The sequence below is a fragment of the Erpetoichthys calabaricus genome, chromosome 6 (genome assembly GCF_900747795.2).
Source record: "Erpetoichthys calabaricus chromosome 6, fErpCal1.3, whole genome shotgun sequence".
NCBI classification, from domain to species: domain Eukaryota; kingdom Metazoa; phylum Chordata; class Cladistia; order Polypteriformes; family Polypteridae; genus Erpetoichthys; species Erpetoichthys calabaricus.
Window position 1 is genome coordinate 123,085,862 of NC_041399.2, and position 24,227 is coordinate 123,110,088.

Here is a 24,227-nt window from a genome sequence, read left to right on the forward strand (position 1 = left end):
TGAAGGACTTATTTTCACCATGAATGCTTTTTTTACTCTTACACATTCATGTGTTTTGTTTTTTTTGTTTTATTTAAAGGAGTCAGTGTACCATACTTGCATACCAAGTGCCCCAACAGACTGTGTTAGAGAGGCAGAGGTAGACCAAAAAAAAAAAAAACATTTATGTATGTAGCTTCACAGGGATACACTGAAATGTAGCAGATTTTTTTAAATAGTCCACCATATTAGCCTGCCGAATTTCTATTGGTAAACTATTCCAGATTTTAGATGCATAACAGCATAAGGCGGCCTCACCACTTCTTTTAAGTTTTGCTCTTGGAATTATAAGCAGACATTCATTCGAAGATCTTCAACAACAACAACATTTATTCATATAGCACATTTTCATACAAAAAAGTAGCTCAAACTGCTTTACATAGTGAAGAAAAGAAAAATAAAGGACAAAATAAGGAATTAAAATAAGACAACATTAGTTAACATAGAAAAGAGTAAGGTACAATGGCCAGGGAGGAAAAAAAAAAAAAAAAAAAAAAAAAACTCCAGACGGCTGGAGAAAAAAAATAAAATCTGCAGGGGTTCCAGGCCACGAGACCGCCCTGTCCCCTCTGGGCATTCTGCCTAACATAAATGAAATAATCCTCTTTGTATTTAGGGTTCTCACGGAAGGACTTGATGATGATGGTCATGCAGATTTCTGGCTTTTAATCCATCACTGTTGGAACATCACGGTGCTTTGAGTAGATGGTGGTGGTGCACCAAAAGGAAACTGGAAAAAGAAACAGAAGAGAATAGGGATTAGTACAGATTTTAGAGCCACCATGAATAGTTATTATAATGAATTGGATATACAGAGTATCAGGATTAAATTAAAGTGAAGTTATGAGAAGACTATGTTAAAATAATGTGTTTTCAGCAGTTTTTTGAAGTGCTCCACTGTATTAGCCTGGCGAATTCCTATTGGCAGGCTATTCCAGATTTTAGGTGCATAACAGCAGAAGGCCGCCACACCACTTCTTTTAAGTTTTGCTCTTGGAATTCTAAGGAGACACTCGTTTGAGGATCTGAGGTTAAGATTTGGAATATAAGATGTCAGACATTCCGATATATAATTTGGGGCGAGATTATTTAAGGCTTTATAAACCATAAGCAGAGTTTTAAAGTCAATCCTGAATGACACAGGTAACCAGTGTAGTGATATCAAAACTGGAGAAATGTGCTTGGATTTTCTTTTCCTGGTTAGGATTCTAGAAGCTGCATTCTGCACTAGTTGCAAACGATTTATGTCTTTTTTGGGTATTCCTGAGAGGATTGCGTTACAGTAATCTAGTCGACTGAAAACAAACACATGAACTAATTTCTCAGTATCTTTCAATGATATAAGAGGTCTAACTTTTGCTATGTTTCTTAAGTGAAAAAATGCTGTCCTAGTGATCTGATTAATATGTGATTTAAAATTCAGATTTCAGTCAACAGTTACCCCTAAGCTTTTTACCTCCATCTTGACTTTTAATCCTAATGTATCCAGTTTATTTCTAATATCCTCATTGTATCCATTATTGCCAATCACTAAAATTTCAGTTTTCTCTTTATTTAGCTTGAGAAAGTTACCATTCAGGGCGGCACGGTGGCGCAGTGGGTAGCGCTGCTGCCTCGCAGTTGGGTGACCTGGGGACCCGGGTTCGCTTCCCGGGTCCTCCCTGCGTGGAGTTTGCATATTCTCCCCGTGTCTGCGTGGGTTTCCTCCGGGCGCTCCGGTTTCCTCCCACAGTCCAAAGACATGCAGGTTAGGTGGATTGGCGATTCTAAATTGTGTGCTTGGAGTGTGGATGTGTTTGTGTGTGTCCTGCGGTGGGTTGACACCCTGCCCGGGATTGGTTCCTGCCTTGTGCCCTGTGTTGGCTGGGATTGGCTCCAGCAGACCCCCGTGACCTGTGTTCGGATTCAGCGGGTTGGAAAATGGATGGATGGATGAAGTTACTATTCATCCATTCAGAAATACAAGTAAGACATTGTGTTGGTGAATCAAGAGAATCGGGGTCATTAGGTGCTATTGATAAATACAGCTGTGTGTCATCAGCATAGCTGTGGTAGCTCACGTTGTGCCCTGAGAGAATCTGACCTAACGGAATCATGTAGATTGAGAAGAGCAGTGGACCCGAGATAGAGCCTTGTGGAACACCATATAGGATATCATGCGTCTTTGAGTTGTAATTACCACAACTAACAGAATTTTCTCCCTGCCAGGTAGGATTCAAACCAATTTAAGACACTGCCAGAGAGGCCCACCCATTGACTAAGGCGATTTCTAAGAATATTGTGATCAATGGTGTCAAATGCAGCACTCAGATCTAAGAGGATGAGAACAGATAAATGGCCTCTGTCTGTATTTACCCGCAGGTCATTTACTACTTTAACGAGTGCAGTTTCTGTGCTGTGATTTGTTCTAAAACTTGACTGAAATTTGTCAAGAATAGCATGTTTATTGAGGTGGTCATTTAACTGCATAATGACTGCCTTCTCTAGAATTTACTTAACTCTTTTAGGGCTAATTTTTTTTTTGTTTCTTTTCTCCCAGGGCTGAATATTTTTCCAAAAACTAACATTTTTTAAAAAAGAACACAAAGCAATTGTTTAACATATCAAATCAACAAAAAATATTTACTTTTGACAAATGTTACTGTCTTGCATGTTGTATGAGCCTGCATACTCTGATTTCACATACATATCACATACGTTTTACACAGCAAAGTCTGATCTCGCTCAAAGCAGCCAATTTCAGTCATTGCCACATTGCACTCCTTACAATATGTGTTGCTTTGGTGCCTATTTTTCAATTGTCTGTTGCTGCACTTTCTAACATTTATTGTTAGTGTGTACTGTAGAGAGACAAGTCACCCATTTGCCATCGTGCCATGCCACTGCCACCAAGTTTTCTGCCTGCATGAAAACCGTATTGTCACCTCTTTTCATCTTCTGAAACTTTATGAACTTTATGTATGGCATTATAGCCTGGCTCACCCCATGGGATTTGCTTCTGTTTATTACAGAAGTGAATAAAACTTTGCAGCAGCACGTACCTAAGCCACCAGGGGACAAAACACGTTTGGACCAATGCTCCCTGAAGTTATATCACCAGTTCTGTCCCATCTCTATTTGTAATGCCACAGCGCGCTTCATCTCGTCTTTCGTTGTGGGTTTCCACTTTGAAAAACGAGAATGCGATGCAAACGCAGCCCGTGATTCAAAAAAAATCTCTGCCTACCTGTTTGTCTCGTCTGACAGTAGCTGAAAAGCAGCATCAGGAGAGAGCAGCCTGAAGTACAGCAGCTGGTGATCTGTCGTGTCCAACAGCAAGCCATGCCGTCTTGTAAACTCCGGTAGCCAGATCGGCTCTCAACGGATCAATGTCTGTGTATTTATCCCATGCGAACCTTGCCGTAGATGCATCGGCTGTGCGAAGGCACTCAACTGGCAGCAGATCTGCTCGCGCGGCATCGGCTGGTGTCTGATCAGCTGATGCCTGCTTCTAACTCTCTTGCTCGATCTCCTGATCACTGCCAATAAAATCCGATTCTGAAAAATCAAGAGTCAGACTCCGCGATAATGCGCAAAACATCATGTGCCGAGTGTTTTCTTTTCTGCACTTGCTTCGCTGCCTTTTCACATGTCGGTGCCATCTTGCCTTTGTTTACATTTCGCAACTCAAGCACACGCAATGTTTATTTGACGAGTCTAGCATTCCTCCAAGCACAGAGGGAATGCCTGTGACGTGACAGTGAGATTTGTCGCCATTAACAGCTGATTGTCGCCCCCTATCCCTGGATGTTGACTTTTGTCGACATTCGCCTTCAACCCCTCCTGTCGACAAAAGTCGACATCCGCCCTAAAAGAGTTAAGAAAGGCAGGTTAGAGATGGGTCTAAAATTTTCAAGAGCAGAGGGGTCGAGATTATTTTTCTTAAGTAGGGGTTTAACTACAACAGTCTTAAGACATCTAAGGTTATGACTTGGAATGTAAAGTGACAGGCATTCCAAAATATAGGACAGAGTGAGATTTAAGGCTTTGTAAACCATTAGTAGTATTTTAAAGTCAATTCTGAATGGCACGGGTAGGCGAGAAAGTCTAGGGGGGACCACTCCCAATTTTTGAAAATAAAACGGCACTGATCGAGAGACTGACAAGGTCATCATACAAGATCAGCATTTTGTTGTTGACCAGTCACTTTTGTTTTAAAAATGTTGTTTAACAACGAAGAGATACAAACTTTGTGAAATTCCTGAGTTGGCAACGTCCCTAATGAACTACTGGTAGGTAGGCGAAGAGAGTCTGCCAAGTGATGAAAAGCTAAACATGCTAGTGTGTTTTTGTATTTATGCTATATTTATTAATTTATCTTTTTTAGTTAATATTTATCATTCTTAATACCAGATATTGTGAAAATAATCCAATAGCAGAATTATGTTTTAAAATATCTGTTCTCATTTTTTCAATGTGTCTCTCTCTCTCTCAAAATAGCTGAAATCATCATATTCTTTTTGTTCTTAACATCAGCCATATCATACATATTGCATACCAGGGGTTTTTCCTGCCTTGCATCCAAACCTACTCGGGTAGGCTCTAGGTTTCCTTTGATTCTGCTCTGGATAAACAGGTTTAGATAATGTATACAGTAATCCCTCCTCGATCGCGGGGGTTGCGTTCCAGAACCCCCCGTGAAAGGTGAAAATCCGCGAAGTAGAAACCCTATGTTTATATGGTTATTTTTATATTGTCATGCTTGGGTCACAGATTTGCACAGAAACACAGGAAGTTGTAGAGAGACAGGAACTTTATTCAAACACTGCAAAAAAACATTTGTCTCTTTTTCAAAAGTTTAAACTGTGCTCCATGACAAGACAGAGATGACAGTTCCATCTCACAATTAAAAGAATGCAAACATATCTTCCTCTTCAAAGGAGTGCATGTCAGAGAGAGAGAGAGAAAAAAGCAAACAATCAAAAATCAATAGGGCTGTTTGGCTTTTAAGTATGCGAATCACCGCCGGACAAAGCAGCTGCAAGGAAGGGAGCAATGTGAAGGTAGTCTTTCAGCATTTTTTAGACGAGCGTCCGTATCCTCTAGGCCAGTATGCAAACAGCCCCTCTGCTCACACCCCCTTCGTCAGGAGCAGAGAATGTCATAGAGAGTGTGAGAGACAGAGAAAAACAAACAATCAAAAACCAATACGTGCTGTTCAAGCTTTTAAGTATGCGAAGCACCGTGCGGAAGCATGTTGCTTGACAAAGCAGCTGCACGGAAGGGAGCAATGTGAAAATAATCTTTCAGCATTTTTAGACGAGCGTCCGTATCCTCTAGGGGTGTGAACAGCCCCCCTGCTCACACCCCCTCCGTCAGGAGCAGAGAATGTCAGAGAGAGAGAAAAGCAAACAATCAAAAATCAATACGTGCTGTTTGATCTTTTAAGTATGCGAAGCACCGTGCGGGAAGCATATCACTTGACAAAGCAGCCACATGTAAGCCCAGCAAGGAAGGGAGCAATGTGAAGGTAATCTTTCAGCATTTTTTGAGGAGCGGCCGTATCCTCTAGGGGTGTGAACAGCCCCCGTGCTCACAATATATTTGAGGAGTTTTATTTAATACGTAATACGCGCTCTGGTTGGGTAGCTTCTCAGTCATCTGCCAATAGCGTCCCTTGTATGAAATCAACTGGGCAAACCAACTCAGGAAGCATGTACCAGAAATTAAAAGATCCATTGTCCGCAGAAATCCATGAACCAGCAAAAAATCCACAATATATATTTAAATATGCTTACATATAAAATCTGCGATAGAGTGAAGCCGCGAAATTCGAAGCGCGATATAGCGAGGGATTACTGTATATTGTTCTTAATCTCAGATGCTGTATCTGTCATTTTGTGCCTGTCCATACTCCTATTACCTGCTGCTGTTCTGCTTTTTATGGGTTTACTGTTCTTATGCATGGGCTATTCAAGTCTCAATGCCCCTAACCTTGACATTACATGCTTGTTTTTCTTTGTTTTCCTCAATACAGCTAGGTGGGGTCTGCAGACTGATTTAAGCCTAAGAGCCCTGTTCTTCCTAAGCCCCTGTGATTTTCATGATTACACCTGTCAGAACACAGTAGATTCTGTTTTCTGATTTTTTATCTTTTCAGGCCTGCGGGTGGCATACTTCTGTCTATAAATTGTTTGTGCCTGAGATGGAATCAGAGATCAATATGGCTGGTAGGAAATAACAAAGTCCAGTATTTGAGATTTTTGAATGCAATATTGAAAGCATTCATTATAAGCACATTGTCTTGGAGCGAGATATGTTGTGTGCTGTAGATCTTTAGAGTAAAAAACACTCACACCTTAAATCACGTAAATTTCATTACAAGTTGGCCCGTTCTGGGCAATAAAAGGAAAAGAAAAAAGTGCCAATAGTCAGCGTAGATTGATTCAGCACAAATGACATAGAAAATATTTTAAAATTATAAAATAGTGTTAAATTGTTAATATTCAATATCTGGTTTTGATTATGCTTGTCTTTATCAGACAAAATCAAAACCATATAGTAAACTGTGTCATGTAGTATAGTAAGCTTCCACTAACATTCAACTCTTATCCAAACCCGTTAATTGTACAGTTCTGTCCCATTGTGACACAAAAACTAAACTCCATAGCAGCTCATTAACTGTACAATAATTACTAAAACTGAAACTAATATATATATTTAATATATATATATATACTGTATATATATATATATATATATATATATATATATATATTATAATATATAAATAAACAAAATAGAAATGTCTTTATAAAATAAAAACTAAATTAAAACTAAAAATACACGAAGGAAAACTAAACTGAATTTCCAAGTAAGGTCAGAAAAAATATAGAAATAAAAACTAATATAAAAAGGCAAAACTATAATACTTTTCAGCATCTAAGTTATAGGAGATCTGACTTTTGGTATATTCCTTAAGTGAAAAAATGTTGCACTGGTAATCTGATTAATATGTGATTTAAAGTTTAGGTCAGAGTCAACAGTTACCCCTGAATTATTTACCTAAGTCTTGACATTTAAGCCTGATGGATCAAGTTTATTTCTAATAAGATTTCTGTTTTCTTGTTATTTAGTTTGAGAAAATTACTACTCATCCATTCAAAAACAGAAGTAAGACATTGAGTTAATGAACAACTGAAAGTCTAGACAAATTCAATAAAAAATGTATAACTGATATCACAGAGACTGTAACAAGAAAGGACAAAGACAATGGGTTCCTCCTAATTGCGTACACCCTTTCTTACTGAAATGCGAAAATGTAGTTATTTATTTAACTTTACAGGGGCTTGTTATTCAGAATTATTCTAGTCTCGTATAGATGCACCCTGTTTTTGTCAGTGAACACAAGGAATGAACTGTTTTGGGAATAAACTACTTAGGGTTTATAAAGAATATAATAATTGATTTACTGATTTATCTTTGTTTGTGCAAAAATGTATTCACTGATATCTCTTTTCTTCAGTAAAAAATAAATACAGTAGAACCTCTGTTCACGAACGTCTCGGTACACGTCTCGGTACACGTACAACTCAGTTTACGACCAAAAAGTTTGCCAAACTTTTGCCTCGTTTCCCGACCACACACTCAGTATACGAAAAAGCCAGTTTCCCTTTCGGTTTGTGCGCGCTGATGATTTCTGCACGTGTTGCATTGTTCTCGGTCAGACGTGCGTGCGTGGTTTCGCTGTGAACTCTATGTGCTCTATTTCATTTCCGTTCCTGTTCGTACACGTCGATTACTGTATTTAAGAACGTGTTCAGCCTCTCCCTGTTCATTGTTCTCAGTCAGACGTGCTTGCTTTACCTGTGAACTCTTTGTGCTCTAGAAGTATTTCGGGTGCTTTTGCAGTTAACCATGGCTTCTAAGCAAGTGAAGAGTGGTGAGAAGAAAGTTTTGCAGAAAATTGAAATCGAAGTAAAGAAAGAAACTATTGAAAAGTATGAGCGTGGCGTTCATGTTACTGATCTTGCCGCCGAGTACAAGAACCTACGATTTCGACTATTCTAAAGCAGAAAGAATCTATTAAAGCAGCTGATGTTGCAAAAGGAGTTACAGCGTTAACCAGGCAGAGGCCTGTTTACCAGTTTACTCATTATCCAATTTGAGAACCCTCGTGCTTTCAAGTAGCACAATGTAAACAAAGCCAGACTGCCAGTGATGTGGAGGGCAAACACGAAGGGTTGGGTCACAAGGACTTTGTTTTTGGAATGGCTGCACGAGGCTTTCGCTCCCACCAGCTAAACAGCTAAAAACACCAGAAACCCAAGAAATCAAAAGAGAGAAAACACCTGAAGGAAAACATCCCTCCATCGCGGAGCCAGACTCTCCCTCAAAACTGTAACCTCCTGTCCACCCATTTTCTCCTCACTTCATGCCAGACCTCGACTCATGCAAGGTTAGTTTTCTTGGTGGTTTATGGTTAGTTTTTGTATTACAGATTTTTCAAATGTTCCTTTTTTCCCCTGTGTTTAAAACTCATTAAAAAAAGTGTTAGTACAGCGATCGGTTGCAAGGCTATAGCGCGAACTCCTGTAAATGTTACTTTCTTGGTTGCTTGTGGTTGGTTTTTAAGTAAAGTTCGGATTTGTTCAAATGTTCCTTTTTTTCCCCTGTGCTTAAAACTCATTAAAAGTGTTTGTACAGCGATCAGTTGCAAGGCTATAGCGCGAACTCCTGTAAATGTTACTTTCTTGGTTGCTTGTGGTTGGTTTTTAAGTAAAGTTCGGATTTGTTCAAATGTTCCTTTTTTCCCCCTGTGCTTAAAACTCATTAAAAAAAAAGTGTTTATACAGCGATCGGTTGCAAGGCTATAGCGCAAACTGCTGCAATGTTACAGAGAGAGAAAGAGAGCGGGCTTGCGTGCTGCTGAGAGAGAGAGCAGGCTCGCGTGCTGATGAGAGAGAGAGAGAGTGGGGGGGGGGGGCACGTGCAGCTGAGAGTGAGCGAGCCTGCTCGTGCAACTGAGCAGGGAGCCTGGGTATTTGTGTCAGTGTTATTCAATGTTTTTACATTAGTTTACTATTACACTGTGCATTCTATGGAGTAATTAACTATATTTGTGCGTAAAAATCTTTAAAAAAATATATTTACATACAGTTCGTACGGTCTGGAACGGATTAATTGTATTTACAGTACATACAATCCTATGGGGGAAATTGCTTCAGTTCACGACCAAATCGGTTTACGACCAGAGGTTTGGAACGAATTATGGTCGTGAACCGAGGTTCCACTGTACTGCTTAAAAACTGCCTAGAATCAGTACTAAAAAATATAATTGCCGCATGAATTTTTGAATTTCAAGATAATTTAGGATGTTTTCATTTACACAAAATATTTTATATAACAATGCAATTTTCAAACCAGGACTATCAGAAAATCACTGTCAGATTTGTGACCTTTTGAGACTTTTGCTATTGTAAGATTTACAGTTTGTTTGTTTGTATATAGAGAATACGTAAATCAGTCAGGTGCCTCATTCACATCTTGGAGTGGGTGCAGGGGCATACATGCACCCAATCAACCAATATAAAAGGAGCCTGCATGGCAGAAAAGGGGAAGAACAAAGAAAAATCAAGAAGGAAAAAAAAAAAATGTGTGTGAGAAGGCCGAATTTGGGTGCTTGAGGTGGCGCAGGATGAGGTGTTCAATATAGCCTTGTGGTGGACTGAGTAATTGGTGCTCCAGGGGTGGTTCAACCGCCTTGAGCATTTGAGAAGGAGTAGGGGAAGAAGTTTGAATCTATGGATCCAGTAGATGCCAAGAAGGGCATGTGGAAGATGGAGGGGGCCCACTCAAAATGTTGTGACAGACTATGATGGAGGCAGTTGCGATGAGTGCCAGAAGAGAGGACCGTAACTGCTGGCATCTCTGCCAGTTAAAAGACTCGTTGGGTGAGATAGGGAAACACGGAATGAAAGACATGTTGGGCTTGGGAAGGATAAGAGAGAGAACCCGTTCACTGCATTCACGTTATTTTGATTTTTTCCTGAGTTATTATTTTTCGATTTTAAATTGCAGTTGGTTCAGTGATTTTATTGGATTATATATTTATTTATTGCAAGTGCTGCACTTTAGAACGCTTTGTTTTTAATAAAGGCACTTGACACACATGTTGTGTGTGTCCTCGTTTGCCCAGCTCATCTAGGTATGTGAAGCAACAAGTAAACATTTTGTAATTGTGTTTGTGTAATTATGTACTCATCCATACCTTTATTTTCAAAAATATTTTTCATGCCAGTCCTGGAAACAATTTTTGTCTACCATTATGTACAGAGAGGCATTACATTTTATACAGTAGATTGCAATTCACACAGGTTTAGTATGTTTATTTATTTAGCTTTTTTCTTGCATTCATATCTGGATTAAATTAAGCAACAAACATAAAATTTTCATAACAATTTCTTCCGGTTCTGGGTCATAGGGTAGAGCAATGCCCTACTTGGCAGCCCTGGTCGCAAGGCAGGAAAAAGCCCTGGACCGGATCCCAGATCAAGTCACATACATACACCTAAACCATTCACACATGGACCAAAATTGATTCTATATTCTAAATTTAAATTGAAAGTTATACTATGAGTAGTACTTAGATATCAAGCATAGCATTCAGTCCTTCAGCAAACACATCCTTCTCAATAGAATCAAAACTGCGATCACAATGTGACTTAAGGTATTTACATTCCATATAACTAGCATTCAATAACTGTTCTAGGGCTTCCATTACTATATGTTTTCTGTTTATGAAGAAGACATATCCCTTGTGCAAACTTCCAAGCCTTATGGTGGGTCAACTAAACAATCTCCATGCACTATGACAAACTTTTGTGTTTAAACATGAGCCGTCACACGCATAATATACTTAGTGCACAATGATGACATCTAATATGAATGACCAGTCATTGACAATTGTACACCATTGGAGTCAGCTATCGAATGGTAATGAGCCTTTCAATGTATGTAGCTCTAGGTGTGATCTTTGATAAAAGCAGGGTCACTCAACTGTGATGTGCTCTTCTCCTTGGCATATACATCTGCAAATCACGTATTTTACTGTTGAAAGAGAGCAGACAACATAGGCACTTACTGATTTATTTGAACGAAGACATCCTTGTGTATGTAAAAATACCATTATTGCATTTGATTGATTTTTGAGTTTATTGCACCCTGCATAAATAACTTTAAAATATGATGGTGTCTCATGCATAAGTGGCAATTCAACAAATCAGGTTAACTCAAACGCCACCAACACTCCCTCCTGTTTAAGATTTGTCCCAACTTTAAATTTACAATTGTGATATTAAACCTATCAATTTAAGATTATTATATACACTGAAGTGTATTGTAAGAGAAATAATTACTATCTGTAGACGCCATCTTATTTACTCCCATCTCATTCAAATATGTATTGTATCTGCTGTGACTACGTTAGGTGCATTTTAGATACTATGCTAATAAACATTTCTTTGGCTTTTGAAACCAGACGAATAACGGAAATTTAGACGAATAACGGAAATTTAGTGTTTAATTATTTAGAGCTTTGATGTTTTCTGTTTTGTAGCTCCACTAACTGTGTATTTAAGTGATTACATGCTTCTGTTAATATATTCAGTGCTGTATAAATTGAGAGATTTTTCTGTTTCATAGCATTATCAGCTAAGCCACATGAATGTCTTGCTGATTTGGAAGTTTTCAAATGCTAACTTAAAATTTAAAAATTTTAATTTAAAATAAATTTTATTTTACAATGAATATAAGAGCATCTCATTTTTGGCACCATTGTAAATGGGTATGTGTGAATCTGATGCTCAGTCTAAGGCTGTATCCTGCTGTGCTCCCAGTAATAATAATAATAATAATTCATTACATTTATATAGCACTTTTCTCATTACTCAAAGCGCAGTACAGCCAGAGTAAGCACTGACTCCCATCAGCTGGTTAGAAAATGGAGTTGACAGTTGTGTGAACAAACATGGCCATGTTCTTAACAACTAAAGAATGTGAAGCCTCAGTTTGTTTATCTGGGCTTTGTCTCATCCTTTATTAACGAGCTAATAATCTTGCCATCATTTCAAATGTGCACAACAGCATTACAAAGTAAAATGATTGGAACCTGTACCTGCTATCTGAAGCCAAAGTTCCAAGCATTAATTAGCCTCAGCTCTGTTCCATTGCTGTTTATAAAAGTATAGTGGTAAATGAAGCTGAGTGTAATGAGTTTATTAATTGAATTTAATGTTATGTTTCTGGAATAAACTGCTCAAAAAAATTAAATGAACAACTTGAAAACACATCAGGTCTCAGTGGCGAAAAAAATCCTACTGGATATCTATACTGATTTGAACTGGGTATTGGGTTAGGGATGCCACATCGTTTCATGTAAATTAAAATTATCAGCCGACACAGGGCTGAATTCAGACACCCCGAAAATCAAAATGAAAAAATGATGCGGCAGGCTAGTCCATTTTGCCGAAATTTCATGGCATCAACTCCAAATTGTACTCAGTAGTTTGTATGGCCCCCACGTGCTTGTATGCATGCCTCACAACGTCAGGGCATGCTCCTAATGAGACGACGGATGGCATCCTGGGGGATCTTCTCCCAGATCTGGTTCAGGGCATCACTGAAATCCTGGACAGTCTGAGGTGCAACCTTGCAGCCTCGGATGGACTGAAACATAATGTCCCAGAGGTGTTCTATTGGATTTAGGTCAGGGGAGCATGGGGGCCAGTCAGTGGTATCATTTCCTTCATCCTCCAGGAACTGCCTGCATACTCTTGCCACATGAGGCCGAGCATTGTCATGCACCAGGAGGAACCTAGGACCCACTGCACCAGCATAGTGTCTGACAATGGGTCCAAGGATTTCATCCCGATACGGTGCTGTTGTCCAGCCTATAGAGGTCTGTGCGTCCCTCCATGGATATGCCTCTCCAGACCATCATTTACTTACCACCAAACCGGTCATGCTGAACGATGTTACAGGCAGCATAACGTTCTCCATGGCTTCTCCAGACCTTTTGAAGTCTGTGTTCAGGGTTAACCTGCTCTCATCTGTGAAAAGCACAGGGTGTCAGTGGTGGACCTGCCAATTCTGGTATTCTATGACAAATACCAATTGTGCTCCACCGTGCCGGGCAGTGAGCACAGGGCCCACTAGAGGACATCGGACCCTCAGGCCATCCTCATGAAGTCTGTTTCTGATTGTTTGGTCAGAGACATTCACACCAGTGGTCTACTGGAGGTCATTTTGTAGGGCTCTGGCAATGCTCATCCTGTTCCTCCTTGCCCAAAGGAGCAGATACTGGTCCTGCTGATGGGTTTAAGGACCATCAATGGCCCTCTCCAGCTCTCGTAGAGTAACTGCCTGTCTCCTGGAATCTCCTCCATGCCCTTGAGGCTGTGCTGGAAGACCCAGCAAACCTTCTGGCAATGGCACATATTGATGTAGGGTCCAGGTATCGCCGCATGCAACCAGTAGTGACACTGACCGTAGCCAAATGCAAAAGTAGTGAAAAAAAAACGTCAGAAAAGGTGAGGAGGGAAAAATGTCAGTGGCCATCACCTGTTAAACCATTCCTGTTTTGGGGGTTGTCTCATTGTTGTCCCTCTAGTGCACCTGTTGTTCATTTCATTAACACCAATGCAGCTGAAACTGATTAACAACCCCCTCTGCTACTTAACTGACCAGATCAATATCTCAGAAGTTTCATTGACTTGATACTATACTCTGATTAAAAAGTGTTCCTTTAATTTTTTTAATTTGATCAAATTATAGCCTGTATGTCATCTTTATTACTGTAACTTTTGCTCTTTTAGCTTAAGTATATTTCATATATTAGTTGTAGTTATTTGTAAATTAATTTGTAATTGTACTTATTATACAACAGATATTAGCAAAGACTGTCTTATTAGTTAGTCTGACTAGTTCTGCACTAATATGTCAGCCCTACTAAATTAATCTGTGAAACTGCAGAGTCTGATTGTTTGTAAGCCTGGAAAATGTTTGACTTGTCGTAAATGCTTTCTGATTTTTAAGATGGCCCTTATGGTACATGCCTCCTAGATGTTGGCATACATTTTGCAACAGCACCAGAAGTCCACAAAATCATAAGTGGATATGTTTATCCTCTACTACCCTTGGTAGATTTTAGATTCTGGTTTACTGATTCATCACATATCAACTACAATCGCTCTGTTATGTTTTTTCAAAACATAAATGTTTTATCAAGGTGTTATTAACTGGTTTATTTTGAAATAAAATGTGAGCCTAGTGCATGTACATTGATTGCGTGCTTCAGTCTTGCGTAATATATTCAAATGCACATCATCCTCTTCATGGTTGCTAAGTGCCAGAGCTTATTCAGAAGTGCTGGGCATAAGGCAGGAAACACACCTGGACATGGTGCCAGTCTATCACAGGATGCTTTTAAACCCACACCAAAATTCACATTAGTCACTTTTGGAATTGCAAGTCAACCTAAACAAAAAATATCTGTTGTCTGACAGAACCGTTGTGTTTTTTAGTATGTAATGTACTTCAGCAGTATATTTCCATTTTGATACTTTGTTAACTTGTCCATAAATAAAACTATGACTTCTGTGTTTTTTTTTGTTTTGTTTTTTATTTTGTGTTTTGCTTTGTAGCTGTTTTGGATATGTATATGTCTTGTTTCTTACTCTTTGGGTGTGTTCCATAGATCCTAGGGGAGTCTTATATGTGAAACAGTTTATTTGCTGTGTATTTGTCATTTTTTGTTTATATTTCAGCTTAAATGTATGACACTGTATTGTTCTTTCTTTTATCCCTCTAAAGCTCTTGGCAGTGTTACCAATAGTGCAATATTAAAGCATATTTATTTTCTCAATACTGCTAAAAGAAACTGTCATATCCAAATTGAACAGGCTCTCTTGCCAACTCTATTTAGTGCCTCTAAGAGATGTTTTCTATCCTGTTATAACCCTAGTTTCCCCCTATTTGCATTCCTATGAATTTAACTCAGGTCACATTTTTAATAAATGTGTAAAGTATTTAGACTTTGCAGTATATAATGTTAAGAGGTGGCAAACATTTTAATCTTTAATAAGATCTTGAAATTAACAATATTTATATGAAAACAAATAGTTAATTTTTGCCAAAAATAATTAAAATTAGTATTCATTCTCAGCCTAACTGTATACCAATATGTTAATCAACCCCTCTCTGTTATTGGCTGTTTTTATGTGTGTTTTTTTTTTTTTTCAAAAAGGATTTCTTTTTTGTCTTTTTATCAGTGCATTTCTATTTGTAATTTTAGTCTACTTGTTTCTTTCTGTCTTAATTTATTTAAATTCTTTTATCTGCGTATGCTATAGAAATCCAGTCAACCTCTCTTACTCTGGAAATGGGCCAGATTTATTTGGATTGGTCTCCAGTATCTTGGAAGAGCCAAATGGATCACAACATCTAGCAGACTGGTATGTTTTCTTTTATCATTTTTTGAAATTCAGATTAGGTTTAGTGCAGTATTACAGTTGTATGCAAAAGTTTTGACATCCCTGAGCAAAAGTAAGGTTGTGCCAATAGTTGATGATAATCTCAATTAGAATAAATAAAACAATCCTAGATGATTTTTTTCAATCTCATCTCTCCTGCATCAGCCCAAAAGTAAGCAGTTTATTAGTACACTGCTGTGAAAAAGTATTTGCCTTTCCCTTTATTTGTTTTGACATTCAGCCATTTTTAAAGGAGACTGTGCACTTTACTCCGCCACTTTACTCTGCTGCATATTTTAGGGCCAGGGATGTGGACTTAACCTTGGAAAGTCCTCACCAAGTGCTGCTATTGACACTGAATGTTAATGTCCTGATGTGAATTGCTGTCTCTGTTCTATAGATAGTTAGGCAATAATAACTGAAAAAGTCTCACTTATGAGCGCTTGCATTCTTTCACTATACAGAAGCGTATTTCATTAGTTCAGTGGCTGCTTCCACCATGTTTTGACACATGCATCTGCCTCACTACGTTCACTCAGAGTCGGAGGCAACCCATATGTCCCTTTTGCCCCTGGCTCCTCATCAGCAGCTACTCATCAGAACCACAATCTCAGTCTGCATTTTTCTGCCAGACATGCAAGCTGTACTAGTAATCTGTCATGCGAGGCATGGCTAAAACCTCCAGACAAGGTGATAATTTACAGGCTCTGCAAGTGCTGTGTCAGTGGTCTGCACCTTTGCCCTCCAGCTGTTGGTGCTGCAGCTGCTATTCCTGGCTTTCTGCAGGTAGCACAGAGCTGTCATTGCTGTCTCCCAGCACCAGGGTCTGTATAAGTTTTAAATGTTTTCTCCATGTTTTTACAGATAGTGGAATTCCTTTTTAACGAAATTCATGCGACTATAAAAATATTTTGTTATAATGGAAATTTCATTATACAGTAATCCCTCGCTATATCGCGCTTCGACTTTCACGGCTTCATTCTATCGCGGATTTTATATGTAAGCATATCTAAATAAATATCGCAGATTTTTCGCTGGTTCACGGATTTCTGCAGACAATGGGTCTTTTTATTTCTGGTACATGCTTCCACAATTGGTTTGCCCAGTTGATTTCATACAAGGGATGCTATTGGCGGATGGCTGAGAAGCTACCTAATCAGAGCACGCAGTTAAGTTCCTGGGTGCTGATTGGCTCAGCGACAGAGAGCAGCATTCGATTCCACTTTGCGTTAGCCAGCATCTTGTCTCGCCCATTCAGCATCAACATGTTTCACTGGTGAGTACCCATAACTAATTTTCAATGTACTTAGCACATGTACGTACATTTAGTGTATCTACACACATTTTATACAATTTTTCTTGCATTGTATGTATTTATTGCTGGTGGCCTGTCTATCGTAATGGCTGTAACATATGTGATGTTGGAGACGCTCGATATCTTTAAAATAACATTTATTTTTTATTTATATTTTTATATTACCTAATCAATAAACTAAATTTTTCTTAATAGTAATAATAATAATAATGCCAGTAATAAATTATGTTCTGAATGAACTGTATCATTTTACAACTGGCAACAATTGGCGGTGTTACCAGCCGAAATCAGCTGAGAATATAAACATTACCAGAATGCAAATGGTGCATGACTGCAGTGTTCGTATTTTAGAAATATGATACTAATACTAAAGGAATAATCATAATATATCTAATATAACTAGGTAAGTAAGTAAAACGAGTGCATTACTGTATATACAGTAAAAATAAAATTATTTTTGTTAAAATATGTATTATTACAATGTGTTTAAAACTGTATTACATATTAAATAAAACTCCTCAATGATATACAATACGTATGTTTGTGCATAGTATATAAACAGTGTGTTTACATACATAATTTCAACGAATCTTACCTAATGTCTAAGAGAATATAAAGGGTTTATGCTGTATAACGGTGCGGGAAATGTTTATAAGAGTGTTGGAGAGTTTATAAGGGCTTAAAATATATAAAAATAACCATATAAACATATGGTTTTTACTTCGCGGATTTTCACCTTTCGTGGGGGGTTCTTGAACGCAACCCCTGCAATCGAGGAGGGATCACTGTAATGAATATGAGGAAAATACATATGCTATTGTGACTGGGGTCAGTGGGGAGTCGACATGATGTTTGAACATTTTACACCAGACTTTGACCTGGTCTACCACAATGGTGATTCTGAGCTGCTCGTGGTGTTCTTATCTGATGATGGAAGTTAAAGCAGGACAGTTACCCTTGTCCTGGCTCATATCTTGAGTGCTGAAGTAACAGATACTATTTTGAATGAATTCTTGAGACTATTAACATTGTCTATACAATAATAGAGTATCTGTATTTTGCTTGGAAACCTGGACTAATCTTCCTGTCTGTAGTGCAACTCTGTGACCCAAATTTGACAATACCTGTATAATTATTTACAGATTATCTTCTTCTTTTGGCTGCTCCTGTTAGTGGTTACCACAGTGGATCATCATCTTCTTCCATATCGTCCAACGCAATCTTGCCTCTCTGACTTTGTCTCCCAACTGTTCAACTTGAGCTGACCCTCTAATGTACTCATTTCTAATCATGTCCATCCTTGTAACACCGAATGCAAATCTTAGCATCTTTAACTCTGCCACCTCCAGCTCTGTCTCCTGCTTTCTGGTCAGCACCACTGTCTCCAGGCCATATAAAATAGCTGGTCTTACTACTGTCTGTCACAAATCACTCCTGACACTCTTCTTCACCCATTCCACCTTGCCTGCACTCTCTTTTTCACCTCTCTTCCACAATCCCCATCACTCTGAATTGTTGATCCCATTTATTTAAACCCATTTATTTAAACTCCACCTTCACCAAATCTATTCTCTACATATTCACCATTCCTCTGACTTTCCTTCTCATTCACACACATGTATTCTGTCTTGTTCCTACTTACCTCTCTAGAGCAAACCTCCAACTCTCCAGGGTCTCTCGACCTGCTCCCTACTCTCGCTACTGATCACAATGTCATCAGCAAACATCATTGTCCATGGGGACACCTGTCTAATCTTGTTTGTCAACCTGTCCATCACCATTGCAAATCAGAAAGGGCTCAGAGCTGATCCTTGATGTAATCCCACTTCCATGTTGAATGCATCCGTCACTCCTACTCAAGTTCTCACCACTGTCACACTTCTCTCGTACATATCCTGTACAACTTCTCTGCCACTCCCGAATTCCTCATACAATACCACAACTCCTCTTGAGGCACCCTGTCATATGCTTTCTCCAGGTCCACAAAGACGTAATGCAACTCCTTCTGGGCTTCTTTATAGTTCTCCATCAACACCCTCAGAGCAAACATTGCATCTGTGGTGCTCTTTCCTGGCATGAAACCATACTTCTGCTCACTAATCATCACCTCCCTTCTTAACCTAGCTTCCACTACTCTTTCCCATAACTTCGTGCTGTGGCTCATCAACTTTATCCCCCTGTAGTCACTACAGCTCTGCACATCCCCCTTATTCTTAAAAATTGGTACCAGTACACTTCTTCTCCACTACTCAGACATCCTGTCACTTTCCAAGACATCCTCTCACTTTCCAAGATTCCATTAAACAATCTGGTTAAAAAGTCCACTGCCATCTCTCCTATACACCTCCATGCTTCCACAGGTATTTCATCTGGACCAATGGATTTTCCATTCTTCATCCTATTCATAGCTGTCCTTACTTCCTCCTTGCTAATCTGTTGCACTTCCTGATTTACTATCTCCACATCATCCAAACTTCTCTCTCTCTCATTCTCTTCATTCATCAGCCTCTCAAAGTACTCTTTCCATCTGCTCAACACACCCAAATCATTTGTGAGTAAGTTTCCATCTTTATCCTTTTTAACCCTAACCTGCTGCACATCTCCACAATCGGTACAGGTCCTTTTCTCCCTCCTTGGTGTCCAGCCTCTCATACAATTCATCATACGCCTTTTCTTTAGCCTTCACCACCACTCTCTTCAACTTGCGCCTTATCTCCTTGTACTCTTGTCTACTTTCTGCATTTCTCTGACTATCCCACTTCTTCTCCATCCTCTTCCTCTGTATACTCTCCTGTACTTCCCCATTCCACCACCAGGTTTCCTTTTCCTCGTTCCTCTGGCCAGATGTCACGCCAAGTACCCTTCTTGCTGTCACTCTTACTACTTCTTCTGCAGTTGCCCAGCTGTCTGGCAACTCTTCACTGCCACCCTGTGCCTGGCTTTCCTCCTCTCTAAACTCAACCTTGCAGTCTTCCTTTTTCAACTTACACCATTTGATCCTTGGCTCTGCCCTCACTCTTCTTGATCTCCAACATCATCCTACAGACCACCATCCTATACTGCCTAACTACACTTACCCCTGCCACCACTTTGCAGTCTTTAATTTCCTTCAGATTGCCTCTTCTGCATAGGTTATAATCTACCTGTTTGCATCTTCCTCCACTCTTGTACGTCATCCTATGTTTCTTCCTCTTCTTAAAATACGTATTCACCACAGCCATGCCCATCCTTTTTGCAAAATCCACTATCCTCTGACCTTCTTCATTCCTTTCCTTGACACCATACCTACCCATCACCTCCTCATCTCCTCTGTTCCCTTCACCAACAGATCCATTGAAATCTGCACCAATCACCACTTTCTGACCTTTGGGTACACTGTCCATCACCTCATCCAACTCACTCCAGAAATCTACTTTCTCATCCATCAAACACCCAACTTGCGGGTTATATGCACAAATTACATTCATCATCACACCTTCAGTTTCCAGCTTCATAATCATTACTCTGCCTGACACTCTTTTCACCTCCAAAACACTCTTTACATACTGTTCCTTTAGAATAATCCCTACCCCATTTATCCTCCCATCCACACCAAGATAGAACAATTTGAATCCACCTCTGATCCACCTGGCCTTACTCCCCTTCCATTTAGTCTCTTGTACGCACAATATGTCAACCTTCCTTTTCTCCATCATATAGGCTAACTCTTGTCTTACCCTTACCAGTCATACTGCCAACATTCAAAGTTCCTACCCTCAGTTCTACTCTCTTTACCTTCCTTCTATCCTTCTGCCTCTGGACACGTCTCCCCCATCTTCTTATCCTTTTCCCATTTATCCGGGCTTCAGACTGGCACAAAGAAACACACTGGTTTATGCTTCCCCTGTGGCTGGGTTACCTGGATAACTATTTACAGATGTAGCTTTTAAAATTTCATTGTACTTGTTAAGATAGTAAAGGCTTTTTATTCTAAAAAAAAAAAAAAAAAAAGCTGTGCTTCTTAAAATACAAAAAATTATTTATTTGAAAATGAGACATTAGATGTAACTTTTATAGAAATATAGGTACGAGTACAGAACAGGTACAGTATCTGCACATGACTCAACTACCCATGCGGACTCAGAATTTGGCTATTTGTATGACGCTGCACCTATATTCTTGCTGAGACTGGAAATTTCAAAATGGGCTGTCACTTTCTTTTGGTCTAACAAGAAAGAGTTAGCCTGTTGCAGGGTTCTTCAGAGTAGTCAAAAAGTGTAGGTGCTGCATTAAGTATTTTTTGCATCACATGATCATCTTCGGTGGCCATTTATGGCTGAAGAAACATTTTCGACCAACACTCTGTTTAACGATCTGTTAAACAGGATGATGTATGAACATTTGTCTGGGCCCGCAAAAAGTATGTTAATCTGAAAATTTTGTTACTTTGGTATTCTCTAACAGGATTTGACCGATACAGTGAAACATTTAGTGTGAATCTTGCACTGTAAGCTATGTAAATTCACAACACAAAATATAAAGTGTGAAAAATAAACGGCATTTAGGAAAAAACAGTGATATAAAAAATGTGAAAGCACATCTGACTTTTATTACAAGCCATGAAAGAACATAACTTTAAAAAGCAGAATAGCTGATTCAAAAATAAGATTATAAGCAAAACATAGCTTTGCACTGGGGGGTTGTTAAGTTGTCATAACTCCACCCATTATAAAGGCTGTGAGCAGACATTGAAAAGGAAATGTGTTCTTATATTATGAAAAATAGTTTTCAAGTAATTCATGATAAAATAATTATTTCTTGTTTTACATGTATTTGTTTAGTAGGCACTTTTTTCCAAAGCGATCGTAAAAAGGAGATGAACATAATCCGGTAACCTTTGTTTGTTTAGTAAGTACAGTATAGTTGGATAGCCAACAAATGTTGATTGACGCAAGTGAAAAGATGTTGGGTGAGGTTGGGAGCATGCACTTGTACAGTACAGTGTGTTTTCCGCACCCACTACAGACCAAACCAACTCAGGATCCCAAATTAAGACCCAAGCTCATGTAATAACTAATAAATTTACAGACAGGTTACAATCGATAAAGCAGTAAAACTTAACAACAAATAAACCAACAATATAAAAAGAGCCAAGTTTTTTCCAATCAGTTAGAACAGATGGGTTTTCAATAGGCTATATGCACACGGTAATACTGACATACTTCTGATGAAATCTTAGCCAGCATAGTCACTTCCGTTGTCCATTCTGCTGTTTGATTAGTGGCGAGAATGTCTAAGAAAAAGAAGTTTCAGTGTACAGATAGCTTTGCAGCTGAACATTATTGTGTACCTTTATGTTGAACTTCCAGTAAGTACAAAAAGGTACTTTTCATACGTTTCCTTCCAATGCGGAAACCCGATCTAAATTAATTGCCGTTATCCGGACAGAGAGAGCTTTACAGTTAGCCCTCGTACCCGAATTTGTAGCTGGCGTTTAAAAAAAGAGGGATTTCATGTGCCAAGGTATGAGTCAGGACGTCGACTATTGAAGAAGGCGTTGACTTATGTTGTTTGAATGGAACAGTTTCACTGTTTCTCTTTCAAGACTGGGGGTTTGGGAGAGGAGAAAGTGACCATTGGAGAATGACATACCGGGTAAGGACGAGGATGATAAAATCCTCGAGAACCACGACTATACTTCGGCTCTAGATTCAGCAGTTGTTAACCTGGTGCTTGATGAAAGTGTGTCTCTCAGAGAGGAAATCCTCCAGCTGAGTAAACAAATTGAGGCCCTTGCATTGAAGCAGCAATTTCACATTCATTGTTTTGCTGGCTTGGTCAGAGACATTTGCTTTTTTCCAAGGTAAGATGCCCAACAGACTCATGTATTGTAGCATCAATGCCAAGCACGGCTATGGATGGATTCTCTGCTCTTTAAGGTGGCTCACTATCCTTAAAAGGACTGCTTGCCTTTTGCTGCACTAGTTGGAAAAAAATGTGTGCGACTGTGCAAAGTTGTTGTTTTTATAAGTGCTCCTGCTATTTATGATATAATGCCAGCTCATTCTTTTCCTGACTCATCCCTTACTGATAACTTGTCCAGCAGTTTTGTATTATTGTGCTTACATACATATTCACCTCTCCCTGAATAAAGTTTAATTAGTAATTATTGAAATTCAGTTTTTTTAAAGAAGCCTCATGTAATCACATATTTGTCCCATGTAAGTTCATAGTAGACACAAGTTCTTAATATGTCCGAATGTTAACTTCGTAATTGCAGATGTAGCTTGAAACATATAGTGTGAAGCCCTTCTCCTTTTCAGCACCTGACATTTGGCACTATGTTTGAATAATGCAATCTGCATCATTCACTGTAAGTGTGGGCATGTCTTGAAGTGATCAAGTGAAAAAACGCTTTGATATTGTTGCGGAAGTGTAGCAGCTAGCTGACACAGTATCTGGAAGAGAGTTTGCATATAGCCTGTTGCGTCATGAATGCGATGAGGGAGTCAGCAGTACAGATGGAGGTGGGTAGCTCATTCAACCAACTAGGAGCTACACAGAAAAATGGTCTGCATTGAGGCTTGATACCATTCAGAGACAGCATCACCAGATGCGGTTCATTCGCAGACCTGAGTGGACGAGAAGGAGTATAGGTCTTCACCAGTGTCTCCATATACTCAGTTGCTGACCCATTGACTATGCTGTAGACAAATATCAGGGATTTCAACTTAATGCTTGCTGCTACACGGAGCCAGAAGAGAGGAGTGACATGTGCATATATTAGCTGGTTAAATACAAGATGGGCCGCTGCATTCCGGACCATCTGCAGTTGCTTAATAGTACATGCGGGTACTCCTGCCAGAAGCGAGTTGCAGTAGTCCAGACACGACAAGACCAAAGGCTGGACCAAAAGTTGTTCTGCATACTCTGTCTGATAAGGTCTGAGGATGTTGTACAGCGTGAACCTGCATGAATGAGAAACAATAGAAATGTGGTCCGGAAAAGATAGTTGCTCATCAATCACCACCCCTGTGTTGCATACTGACTTGGCAGGTATTAGCGACAGTAAGCCAAGCTGTACAGAGATGGAGCGTTGAACTGACTGGTTGGCTAGGATCATAAGAAGCTCAGTTTTTGTCAGGATGAAATATACGTAAGACATGCAGAGACTCTAGCTGATACCCTATTGTCCTCCGGACAGAACTGTTTATTATCAGTATGGCACTGACAGAGAGAAAAGTAGAAGACCCACCACTGATCCTTGAGGTACACCTGTGCATGTCTGGTTCGCCCTTGACAACTCTCCTCACCAGGACACACTCTAGGATCTTCCCAAGACGTAGGACTCAAACCATCTGAGAGCAGTCCCAATGATGCCAAAG

General features: G+C 39.3%; 1 protein-coding gene across 1 annotated transcript in view; it reads left to right on the top strand.

The window, feature by feature from the left end:
- LOC114653530 (uncharacterized) overlaps positions 1-24,227 on the top strand; it is a 146,461-nt gene that overhangs the window by 66,001 nt on the left and 56,233 nt on the right. The window contains exon 5 of the mRNA XM_028803899.2: positions 15,429-15,530. Coding sequence (XP_028659732.1) covers positions 15,429-15,530 — 102 coding nt within the window. The remainder of the gene's footprint in view (positions 1-15,428; positions 15,531-24,227) is intronic.